Source organism: Dendropsophus ebraccatus, chromosome 7, assembly GCF_027789765.1.
Source record: "Dendropsophus ebraccatus isolate aDenEbr1 chromosome 7, aDenEbr1.pat, whole genome shotgun sequence".
NCBI classification, from domain to species: domain Eukaryota; kingdom Metazoa; phylum Chordata; class Amphibia; order Anura; family Hylidae; genus Dendropsophus; species Dendropsophus ebraccatus.
In genome coordinates this window covers 12,907,069-12,919,989 of record NC_091460.1, presented here as the reverse complement: position 1 = coordinate 12,919,989, position 12,921 = coordinate 12,907,069, and the positions used below count along the sequence as shown (strand labels likewise).

The 12,921-nt window shown below is 44.8% G+C and overlaps 1 protein-coding gene across 1 annotated transcript in view; it reads right to left on the bottom strand.

The window, feature by feature from the left end:
* Positions 1-260: 260 nt before the first annotated feature.
* Positions 261-12,921, bottom strand: part of LOC138796444 (vomeronasal type-2 receptor 26-like) — a 37,461-nt gene continuing 24,800 nt past the window's right edge. The window contains exons 6-7 of the mRNA XM_069976048.1: positions 2,972-3,095; positions 261-1,162 (exon numbers count right to left, since the gene is read on the bottom strand). Of these exons, the coding sequence (XP_069832149.1) occupies positions 261-1,162; positions 2,972-3,095 (1,026 nt within the window). The remainder of the gene's footprint in view (positions 1,163-2,971; positions 3,096-12,921) is intronic.

Below are 12,921 nucleotides of genomic sequence, written 5' to 3'. Positions count from 1 at the left end.
CCACTAACCAGTACCTGACCTCATCATCCTGGAGGACCATCATTTCAGATCCTTATGTAAATCTTTTTTCTTATATGTTTTTACTATTCTTCCCATTCCTTAGCATTTAGAGGGTCCCTGGCCGTCTAGCTACTGCAATAAATAACACTGAGACACGATATGATATTGTGGATTCTGCTCTTTATGATTCCTGTATTTGTACAGTATAAGATGGACAATTCTTGTTATTACCAATGTACTAAGTATTATCAGTCCATGAATTATTGCTTCTCCAGGAACTGCCTCTTGCTGTTCATCTCCGGCCTACTAATAATATTGTAGCATTTAGGGAAGAATATACAGCTCAGAATCCCAATCTCTGAAGCCAATATAGCAAATATCTCCACCATGACCATGTTCTTCCCCTTACTGCTCAGATAGGCTGGGATGGCGCAGATCCACACACTGCAGAACACCAGCATGCTGAAGGTGATGTACTTGGCTTCATTATAGATATCAGGTAATGTCCTCACCATAAAGGCCAGAACAAAACTCACCGCTGCCAGAAACCCCAAATACCCCAACATGAAATAAAATGCCCCAACATAACCTTCATTACACTGAATGATGATCTTTCCAGGATAAGAGTCCATGTCCTGCTCCTGAGATGGAGGAGAAACCCCCAACCAAATAACTCCATTCAGGAGCTGAAGAGAGGAGCAGATCAATACTACAGAATTGGGCAGCTTTACCCCCATCCATTTCCTCCAGGAGCTTCCAGGTCTGGTGGCTTTGAAAGCGATGGAAACCATAATGGTCTTGGCCAGGATGGAAGACACGGCAACAGTGAAGGTGACTCCGGTGGAGATTTGTCGTAGCATGCAGGTTATATCATCTGGGCGACCAATGAACAGGAAGACACAGAATAAACTCAGCTTCAGGGAGAGAAGAAGAATGAAGCTGATGCTGCGATTATTGGCTTTTACTATCGGAGAGTCCAGGAATGAGATGAAGATCCCGGATACAGAAACGGTTATGATAAGAAATAGTCCAGATATGGAGGAGAACACGGCAGCCATTATGTCATCATCATAGGACAGATACTCTATTATTTTTGGAAAACATTCATCTCTCTCATCATTGGGCCATTGACCATCAGGACACTTTTGACAATTTTCACTGCCTGAAAATGAAATAAAAATTACATTATCACATTACATTATCACATTATTACATTAGCAATATATGTAACATAAGAATCTAGAGCCTTACTCAAAATATTATATATTTTGGCTTAAAAGGAGACTTCAATTAAGAAAAATTTAACTCTATTCAATTCCTACCCATAATCTATACCTACGTGTATTAGGTGTCTATTACATAAAATGGGCCGTTTGTCTGCAGTACATCCTGACTCACTCAATCTTCACTTCCTGCTCCACTGACAACACGTCTGTAACCCCGCTGACCATTCACATCACACAGTGATCCCCTGGCCAATGACAGGGAAACAACAGCCTTTCCTGAGTAGTATAAGGGAAAGGAGACACTGTTGTTTCATCCCTCTTTCTCTAATTTATCTATTTAGATATTTTTGGCTAAAAAAGTGGTACATTGGACTGTTCTCCATATTTATTCTTCCCACTACTTTTAGACACTTTTCTGCTTGGTACAAAAAAAACCCCTTAATCTTGCTGAAAATTCTGGTGGACTTCAACCCAAGTAATAGCTGGTTTACACTTTCCACCAAAAAACTAGACATTGTTTAAGTGCCACAGATTTACCAAACATCTGCCATTAATGGGCCTCCATTCCCGTCAATCACCTCTCAGAGCGTGCAGACAGGACAGAATCACAGCCCAGATCACTAGTTCATGTCTCTGCCCCGGCCTCACGTGCGGGATTAAAATACATTTTACAGGACAAGAAGTCTATTGAGCCCAGAACCCCCGACACCACAGCTGAGGCGGCTGCGAGGCGCATCCTGGGAGCCCAATCAGCAAAAATGTTCTGACTGGTTCCCTTTAAAGAATACCTGTTATTATAAAAATATTTGACATGCGACATGAAAAAGTTTTGATTCTTTGGATTACTCAGACCCATACCAATAAGGAGAACAAACCGGGAGAAGACCGTGCTAAGCCTGGTGCTCTCCCGACTCCAAGTTACACAAGGGTCAGACTCCAGATCGGTACAGGTCTGAACACTCAGACCTGCACTGATCAAAACTTTTGGCATGTGTCTCATTGACATGTCAGACTTTTTTTTTTTATAACGACAGGGACACTTTACGGATTTCTCTTGTAAAATGTAAAATGACACACACAAAAAAAAACAACACACATTGATTTATGATTTTTTTTTAAAGCAGGAAAACCTAATAATGGTCAATGAAAGAAAAACACAAATAATTGGCATGATGGAAATGCCACACCTGCAGCACATTATATATCCCCGTGTACATCTCGCCTCAGTGGGTTACTGCCAATATAAGGAAAAAAAAATATTAGGGTACGTGCATACTGCGGAATGGCAACGGATAACTCATTGAGCATTCCGCAGCTTGCACCTGCTGGTGTCTCCACCCATTTCATAGACTCCATTCTATGCACGGGCGGTTCCGTCGTCCGTCCAAAGAATGAACATCGGCGTGTGCGAGCTGCGGAATGAGCGACGGGTTATCCGTCGTTATTCTGCAGTGTGCACATACCCTTACGTGTGACAACAGCCTAACTATCCTTCCTGATGCTCAATCCCTACTGTAGATTGAATTTCCCCATGCATTTAGACATTTAGACTAGGTCTATGCAGCAATTCCTGGTTATGCGACCACCAACCACCATGTTGCTGCCTGTCGCGTTGTGTAACTCTGCTTCTCTTTCAAACATATGGGGTCAGAAGGTGGCCCACAAGTGTCTGACACTGTCGCCCTGAGGTCAGGGAGGGTTCGCTGTATAGCCCTACCTTTACTATATATAAAGGAAATATTTACCAGATACATTGGATATATGTCCTTCTGGACATGAAATACAATCATGGCAGCAGGTGTGATAGGTTTCCTTTGGAGATCGTCGAGTTCCAGGAAAACAAGGGTCAGAACATAAACTCACTGGCATCTAGAAAAAAAAAAATATGGATGTTAACCCCTTCATGGCCAAAGGTCATTGATGCACAGATGTCCACATGCTCGGTCACAATGAAGCAGTGCTCTCCTCCTCCTCGCCTTCTGACTGCCATAACACTTTTATTTTTCCACCCACAGGACTGGTTGGGGCATCATTTATTGAACCATGATCTCAAATTTTTTGATTGGCATCATATTGGTGTAAAAGAAAAAAAAATTATAAAAAATTTAGAATTTTAGAAAAAATTAAATAAGCAGTCATTAAATTGCATATACTGATCAATACTATGCCACTGCACAGTATTGATCAGTACTATCGGCATTCTTCACCTAGAGCCTAGAGAAGATCGCCAATCCGACCGTACGGAGCACTTATGGATCAAAGCTGTATAATGTATACTGCACTGCACTCTATGAGAGATCATTGCAGTTGTATTAGAAGTCCCCCAGGGGGACTTCATATTAGTATAAGTATAAAAAAAATATATTTTTTTTATTATTAAAAAATCCCTTCCTTTTCCCATTTTATAAATATAAATAAAACAATATTTGGTATCGCCGTGTACGTAATTGCCCAAGCTATTACATTTTTACATTTCTGATCTCGCACAGTAAATAGCGTAAGCTGAAAAACCCGCCAAAGTGCAAATTTGCTGATTTTAGGTCGCATCAAATCAAGAAGTAATAAAAAGTGATCAAAAAGTGGCATATACACAAGCAGGGTACCAATTGAAAATACAGCTCATGGTGCAGTAAATCACACCTCAATCAGCCCCATAGACCAAAGGATAAAAGCGCTATAAGGATGGGAATAGAGCGATTTTAAGGAACATTTTTTTTTTTTTTTTCAAAGATTTTAATGTTTTAATAGCTGTCAAATAAAATAAAATTGCATATTATTGTAATTGTACCGACCTAGGGAACATAAGTAACATATCAGCTTTACCATAAGGCAAACAGCATAACCCCTCCCCCCCCCCCCCCCCCAAATAAAAAAGAATTGCATTTTATTTTATTTTATTTAAAATTTCCCCCAGTTTCACAGCATCTTTTGTGGAAAAATTAAGTCTGGTATTGCAAAGTACAATTAGTGGTGCAAAAATGTTACGGATTTTCTAAAATTGTCAAATAGTCCTAAATTCTGACACCTTGTTTGTACAGTGAGCATTTTTCTACCTCTATCTGTAGTGTCCCAGTATGGATGTGCCTCTATGTTCTATCACCTGTCAAAAGGTAACTCTGTCACATGTCACAGTCTGGGATGATAGGTGCCTTTTCACACTATGTCTCACTCTTCCCTGTTTGTTTGCACACCTGAAGGTGTAAGGGTTAACTATTGTGTTTGCTGTTCACTAATTCAACCAATCACTGGTGCAGGTACCACACACACCTTGAATGTTTCCCACCAATAGGAGGTTACATCCGGTCACCCCTATATAAGCTTGTTAGTTCCTAGTGGGAAGGTCTTCTGTAGTGGAGTTGGTGTGAGACAAAGACACAGTATGTTAGAGAGAGACTTTTCAAGTTAAGATGCACTGCTAAACCCAAAGGGGGGGGGGGGGGGGTAACTGTCACCTGGACTCAGCCTTGCCTATGTCTGGTATTATTCTAAGTCAGGGCAATGTATCAAGTCAAGGGATTGGTCCTCATTGGGACAAAGGGCCTAAGCTGAAGTATCCCACTGGTACCTGCTTGAACTTTAAGGTAATCTTGAGGGGTTAGCTTTGCCCAGTAGTTCAAGCCTTGGAGTCATGCTACTGAACCTGACAGTCTCTGGGCTGCTGGTTTGGCAAAAGGCGGTAATTCAAGGATTTCTTCAGCAACACACTCTGCACTATCCCAGAAGAGTACTTCACTAATTAGGCAAGATGGCCACCGTATCAATCTCAAGTCAAGCTACACTTCTTCAACTAAGGGTCCATTTACACAGATTATCTGCCAAAGATTTAAAGCCAAAGCCAGAAACAGACTATAAACAGAGATCAGGTCATAAAGGAAAGCCTGAGTTTTCTCGTATTTTAAATTAATTCCTGGCTTTGGCTTCAAATTTTTGGCAGATAATCTTTCTGTGTAAATGGACCCTATCTTCTATCAGTCACTAACTTAAGCACAACCTACACATGTACCTGTACCAGCACCTAATAAGCTGTTTCCTTTATTAACATGTATTGAACTGACATTCTCAAGTAAAACCATTCCTTGTTTAAGTGCTGGGCTTTGTACTCATTTTTTCGCCGCACCTTCACCCACACATTGTTTTACCCTTTACAAAGCCCAGTGTCTGTGTGTCCGGGGGTGGGTAACGCCACTCCGGGCCACCGTAACAAGTGCCCCATTGAAAACACCAAAGCCCACCTGCTTTGGCTGATAGCCAGGGACCCGCCGCAACTCTCAGCACCGGAGCCGCGCTCCGGTGCTGAGCGTTAACCCTATAGATACTGCGGGCAGCACAACCACAGCATCTACAGGGCTCCAGAGAGAGAATTCTCCCTCTACAGAGGGAGAACTCTCTCTCCAGTGGCCATTGGGGCTCTGCGAAGTAATCGCAGAGCCCCGATGGTAGCCATGGAAACCGGAAACATCAGGCTTCCTGTTACCTGGCTATGGAAGCCGGCGGGGGTCGGGAGGGAAGGCTGGGCGTGCGGGGCGCGTGCCTGTAAGCTCTGCCCCCTCCCCTCATTCCTGTGTCGCTGTTACAAGATAGTAACAGTGGCAGGGGACAGAGGAGAGGGGGCAGACGTAGGGGACATCAGCTTATGGAATCATTATGATCCCATAAGCTGATGTCAAAAACATGACCTGGGCATTGATGTATCAATGGCCCCAGGTCGTGAAAGGGTTAAACAGCAAAACTATAGTAGCTACAATAAAGGTCCTAATACAGGGTAGCAATTTTTTTTTTTCAGATGTTGTTGTTATAGCGTCAAAAATTAAAAATTGACAATTTGAAATAAATGTTAATCAGCCAGTTAATCATTCAATTTCCGCCGTGGACAGCAGAGGACCTTGGTGCATCAGGGGCAGAAAATTGGAAATCTTTCTAATAAAACATTTCACATGTTCCAATCACCTTCAAGTACCCTATCACCTCCACTTGTGTGGCAGCCTTTGTCTCCCCTGTCAATTAAAGTGGCAACAATTTCAGTGTCATTTATTTTTTCAGATTGTTTCAATTTGAATTATTTAGATTTCAATTCAATTTTAATTTGATTTAAGTTAATTTCTTAAATTTATTTTAAACATCCACCGCATTGGTAAATAAGCAGCAAAAAATGACACTTTCTCCTAGGACAGCAATGGACGTTGTTGAATCGCTGTTGTATACTTACCTTTTCTTCATGAATATCATAGAATATCTAGCACAGACAGTGTACGGTGGAAACTGTAGTAAGACTTTCCTTTTTTTTTTTAAATATATTAGAAAAGAAATAACCCAATGAATTTTCACACTTGTCACTTTTTTAAATTATTATAAGTAAAATTATTGTAATATGAGAATTGAGCTGAATGGACCATTCAACTGCCAAAAAATACAAATTAACTCCTAGTCAATTGGGATAAGCTTAAATAGACTGGAAACCCCACCAGAAAAGAAGGCTTTACACTGATTGGATTAAATAAAAGAGTGGCGACTTTGCGTACGGCCTTGGAGAATATTTTCCCACTATACTGTATTTAAAAAATATAAAATAAAAATATGATGGAAATAATGTGTTCAAAAACTTTGCTGAATCTGGGCCTCAGCCTTTTTCCAAGACCTGCATACATGTAAGGATCAGGTATGGCAAAAGTACAGTGAGCCCTAAGCTAACCCTACTCACTGTCCCACCCTACTTGCCACAAGACAATCCTAGGCGACTGCGGACAACCACGAAGACGTTCCCTAATCTGAATACATGGAACACAGAACATTGACAGACAGACAAACAAACACAATAAGAGATGTCAGACAAACCAGGTCAGCAACAGTCGGGCGGCGTAGTACAAAAACAGTAAGCAGGTGGATAGTGGGGGTCACTAGCAAGAGGTCTGGGCTGTTGGCAATAGGCAAAGTCGAGGATGGCAATAAAGGTCAGGAATACGGAGCACAGAAAGAAGGGATAGGAAGCTGAGCAGGCAAGTAAACTCAACGTGGAAATGAAGAACCTGCTGCTATATACCCAGGATCAGAGACTGGGTCCAGCAGCTGATTGGAACAGACCTGATCCCAGCAGATCCAGCAGTGCAGTAACTCCAGAAGTCTAACAGGCAAGGTGCGTGTGGTTGGCAAATAAAGACACAATTCACACAGACAGATGCAAAAAACACAGACAGAAACTCAGCGCTTCCTGGGTCGCCCGGCACGGACCGAGGGGGGCAAAGTCACGTTCCTAACCATACATATGAACACTGGGTTAGTTATTGGACAAAGTGCAAGACACAACCCATGCACTCATCTCTTGGGGTGTTTAACTCCTTAAGGACCGAGCCAATTTTCATCTTTGCGCTTTAATTTTGTCGTCCTTGTGTTTAAAAGGCCATAGCACTTACTTTTTTTTCACCTACAGACCCACATAAACCCTTATTTTTTGCAACACCAATTTTACTTTGCAATGAAAGACTTAATTTTTCCATAAAATATGCAGCGAAACCAGAAAATAAAATATTTGTGAAGTGAAATTGAAAAAGTGCAATTTTTTTTTTTTTTTTAACCTTGTTTTTATTGACATTTTTCAACAGCAATAAAAGGGAAGGGGAAAGGTCAAAAGTAATATAGAAGTACGATCCTATGAGCATTGTGTCATCAAATAACAAAACAAAAATATGATAGCACATCATTTTGTCCATAAAGATAAAGCATATTAGCCTATTATAATGGATCATTTAACGTGATAAATCAGTCTGTCTCTTACATGCCGTGGGATGAGAGGGAGGAATTTAGAACATGGGAGGTAGAAATGTTGGACCTTCTTTTCTTTAAGTAAAGAGGCCTGTACCCAGTCAATATGAAATAGATGAACTCGTTTCTCAAGAAGGAGCCGTCTTGTCGGTGGAGAGGGTTCTATCCAGCAAGGGAGAATGGACTTCCTTGCTGCAGCCGAGACAGAAAATAGCGTGTGATGTGGAGTGGTAGTGGAGGAAAGTGTGTGAACAAAGGTACTCATCCTACTACTGTTGGGAAATGGTGACGTCTATTGGATGGAAGTTGTGCCAAGAAGATCTCTCCGTCCCAGCCAGCGGAGGTCTTTTGAGGAGGAGGCGAAGGGGTCCGGGTGCCGGGGGAGGGGGGTGTAAGGAGTCCTGTAGAAAGGAAAAAAGAACTGTAAACAACAAATGTGCTCTTAGAAACAAAAATACAAAATGTGCCCAGGTAATGGCAAACGGCCGGGCGGTAGGCAGCAGGTAGTGTTCAACAGTAAACATTAGATTAAAGAAAATGAGGAAATTGCGCTCCCTAGGAGGCATGCGGGCAGGTCTAGCCAGGCTCATCTCTCATCAGCTGACTTCGGGCTTCTTCAGGATCTTCGTAGAAGACTGGTCTTTCATTCGGGCAGGGTAGAGTAGTTGAAACCTAATTTTATGGTCAAACAGGTAATGGCAGATTGGAGTAAAGTCTCTTCTTTTTGCTGTCACTGCCACAGAGAAGTCTTGAAAGATGAGAATCTTTCTGTCATGGATGAGCAGCGTGTTCTTTTAACGGTAAGCCTGCAGGATCTTCTCTTTGATAGGCCAGTGTTGGTATTTGGCTTCAAACAGTCTAGGTCGTTGCTCTCTCTCCCCTCCCCGTTCAATCATACATGGGTCAGGCACCAGGTCAACCTGAAGTGCAGCCGGAAGGTCTTTAGTAAGATATTGGGTTAAGACATCTCCTGCTTCGGATTCTGGGATGCCCAGAAAACTAGGTTGTTCCTCCTATCCCGTTTTTCAAGATCTTCCAACTTGTCTCTTAGAATAATATCTGCATTCTGTGGTTGGTTGAGAGATTGCTCAATTTTGACCAAGGAGAGTTCTGGTTTCCAGGTCTACAATTTTCTGAGCAGAGTTGATGGAAGAACGTAGTACATGGAAACATTTATCCAAAAGGGGAAATAGGTAGCAAGAGACCTCTTGGGCCAGTGTGGCAGCTGGAGGAGTAACAGAGCATGAGTCAGTGCTACGTGTCGGTGATAAATTTGGAGGAGTGAGGTCATCAGGGTGTAGGATATCTGGATGTGATTGTTGAGACTCTTCCATCTGTGAAAATAGAGGGTCCGACATGTTTCCAGCTTGCTAACAAGTTTTCGTCGCAGGAGTCTTGGGCTAAGTTTTTGTCTGACTACGAGATTGGTTAAAGGATTATTTTGTAGTAGTTTCTACATGTAGTAAGAGAAAAAAGAAACAAAAAGAAGGTAATTGGGAGAGAGAGTTTGGTGTAGTCCTTGTCATAAAAGTGAGATTACAATAACCAGCAGGCAATTCCAACAGGAGAGAGCTTCAGCTTACAGGGCCATTTTAATACATTGGTGGACCCGGTGCACAGCCCTCAAGAGTGTCCCCCCCCTTCACTTTCGGCGCCCCCCTCCTTCCCCCACAAACACACAGTAGCTGCCTTACAACACTATTTCCACCATACAGTGATTACATATTACATCCAGTGACTCACAGAGGGCGTCTTCTCCGATCAGAGTCTGTCACCTTTGCTTTTTCTCTCCATCCAGCCTGGGCCACCTTGAAGTCTTCTCCTGGCTGTGACTCCTCTCTCCAGAATCTGCCAGACAAATATTTTAGGCTCCAACACATACAGTAGTTAGGTCCCTTGTACCCTTATATAGTAGTTACACCTATATAGTTACACCCCTCTGTACCCTCATAGTTTTAAGGTGTCCCTGTGGCATATAGACCCCCCTATGCTCCCCAGTTATATACAGCCCTCCTGGGTGCTCCCCCAGTAGTATATAGCCCCCCGTGAGCTCCTTCAGTAGTATATAGCCCCCTGTGCGCTCTCCCCAGTAGTATATAGCCCCCCTGTGCACTCCCCCAGTAGTATATAGCCCTCCTGTGCACTCCCCCAATAGTATATATCCCCCTGTGCACTCTCCCAATAGTATATAGCCCCCTGTGCTCCCCGTATATTATATAGCCCCCCTGTGCTCCCCCAGTAGTATATAGACCCTCTGTGTGCTCCCCCAATAGTATATAGCCCCCTGTGCTCTCCCCCAATAGTATATAGCCCCCCTGAGCGCTCCCACAATAGTATATAGCCCCCCGTGTGCTCCCTCTCCCATATAACATTAAAAAAACAAACACTTATACTCACCTGGGTCCACGCGTTCCTCTTCTCATCACTCTTGTGACAGCACTTCAGCAGTCACAAGAGGCCGCACTCCCCTTACCCTGGTGCTGGCGCTCCAGTGACGTTGGGCACAGACAGCAGAGGGAGAGTGCGGCCTCTTGTGATCGCAGGAAGTGCGGCCACAAGAGTGACTGACAGGGAGGGAGCCAATGGCTCTCTCTCTCTGTCAGTGCTGCTGCTGAAGGTATCTATGAGTGCTAGTTAGGAGCGCTCATAGTTACAATGTACAGCGTAGCAGCGGACGGAGAGGGGGGCCCTGCAGGGGGTGCCATGACAGGCTGGTGGCCCGGGCCTTGTGCGACCGCACTAGTCACACATAGCAAAGGCCAGCCTGCTCGGGGGGCCTTTTAACCAGTGGGCCCAGTGCACGTGCACCTTTTGCCCTTTGGTTAAAGCGGCCCTGCCAGCTTAGTGTGTGGTCGGGACTGCAGCAGAGCAGATGAGATGAATCTGGGTGGCAGTGAATAACCACTGGCAGGGAAACACAGGAAAAGCCGCTGTCTCTTTCAGGCTTGGGGGCTGCACTGTGAGGAGTCACAGAGAGGTGCGTGACCCCTTAAAATGTGCCCCAGAATCAGAGCAACATGGGTGGGTGTAGATAGACCTTTTTAGAACAGATTATGGGGTGTAGTAATCAGGATATAGGATGTTTGTTTGTTTAGTTTGAAATTTCTCAATTTCACTAGGAACAGGGGAGAAAAAGCACCCCAAAATTTGTAACGGAGGTTCTCCTGAGTACAATGGTACCCCATATGTGGGCATAAACCACTGTATGGGCACACAGCATGGCTCAGAAGAAAAGGAGTGTCATTTTAGTTACAGGCAATATGTGGGTGTTTACTGGTTATCTGGGGCGGTAATGGACAATCTCGGGGGGGGGGGGTTACTGGCTATCTGAGGTGGCAACAGGCAATCTGGTGGGGTTATGGGCAACCTGGGGGGGGGGGGGTTACGAGCAGTCTGTGCCAATCTGGGATGGTTACGGTCAATCTGGGGTGGTCACGGGCAATCTGGGGTAGTTACGGGCAATCTGGGGGTGTTTACTGGCTGTATGGGGGGGTTATGGGCAATCTTGGGGTGTTTACTGGCTATCTGGGGTGGTGATGGGCAATCTTGGGGTGTTTACTGGCTATCTGGGGTAGTGATGGGCAATCTGGGGGTGTTCACTGGCTATCTGGGGTGGTGATGGGCAATCTGGTGGTGTTCACTGACTATCTGGGGTGGTGACGGGCAATCTGGGGTGGTTGCGAGCAATCTGGGGTGGTTGCGAGCAATCTGGGGTGGTTACAGGCAATTTGGGGTAGTTACAGGCAGTCTGTGGCAATCTGGGGTGGTTACGGGCAATCTGTGGTGGTTACGGGCTGTCTGGAATGGTTATGGGCTATCTGGGGGGGGGTTGAAGGCAATCTGGGGGGGATACGGGCAATCTGGGAAGATTACGGGCAATCTGGGGAGATTACAGGCAATCTGGGGTAGTGACGAGCAATCTGGGGTAGTGACGAGCAATCTGGGGTGGTGACGGACAATCTGGGGTGGTTATGGGCTGTCTGGGATGGTTATGGGCTATCTGGGGTGGATACGGCAATCTGGGGTGTATACGGGCAATCTGGGGAGATTACGGACAATCTGGGGAGATTACGGACAATCTGGGGTGGTGACGGGTAATCTGGGGTGGTGACGGGCAATCTGGGGTGGTTACAGGTAATCTGGGGTGGTTACAAGTAATCCAGGGTGGTTACAGGTAATCCAGGGCACTTGACTTTGGTGACAGGCATAAAAAAGTGCCGGCACCATTTGGAACAAGCGATCAGTGGTATATAGTATATACCACTGATCACTTGTACTGGGACCACACCGGGTGGTCCCCGATCATTGCCCCATGCTTTCTGCCACCTCCGGTGGTGGAGAGAATGAAGCTTTGATCATTTTTAGGAATCCATCACTTTGAACAGAGTCTGTTCACAGTGATGGCGGAGGCCATCTTGGATCAGATAGCCGCCCAGGGAGGGGAGGGTCAGTGACCAGGTCACTAGGGTTAATTCTGGGGACAGGGGGGGGGGGGGGACATGTTTTCATCTCCTCTCACTGTGGATTCACGGTGAGAAGAGATGAAAGCGTTAAACTGTGCTGACAATGTCCGTTACCGGTGGCCGCTGTTATACTGGTAATAACGGCGATCGCCGGTGAGGGGACTGGCCGGGACTGAGCCCACACTCTGCCCCAACCCCTCAGCTACCTCCGGTAGCTGAGAGGAGGGGGCTGCGGGCATTACCGGCGCCGCTGCACTATTCTGCACCATCGCCATAAAGAGCTGATGGCAGCAGAATAGAGCCCATTAGTGATCGCCGTAAAAATCTGTATCGGCGGTCACTAATAACATAATACATGTATTCTCTGGGTCACTATGGTTGCGGCGATACCACATTTGTGTAGGTTTTTTTTAACTATTACCGCTTTGGCGCAATAGAAACTATCTGCCTAGCAAAAACCCACAAAAACTGTTGCC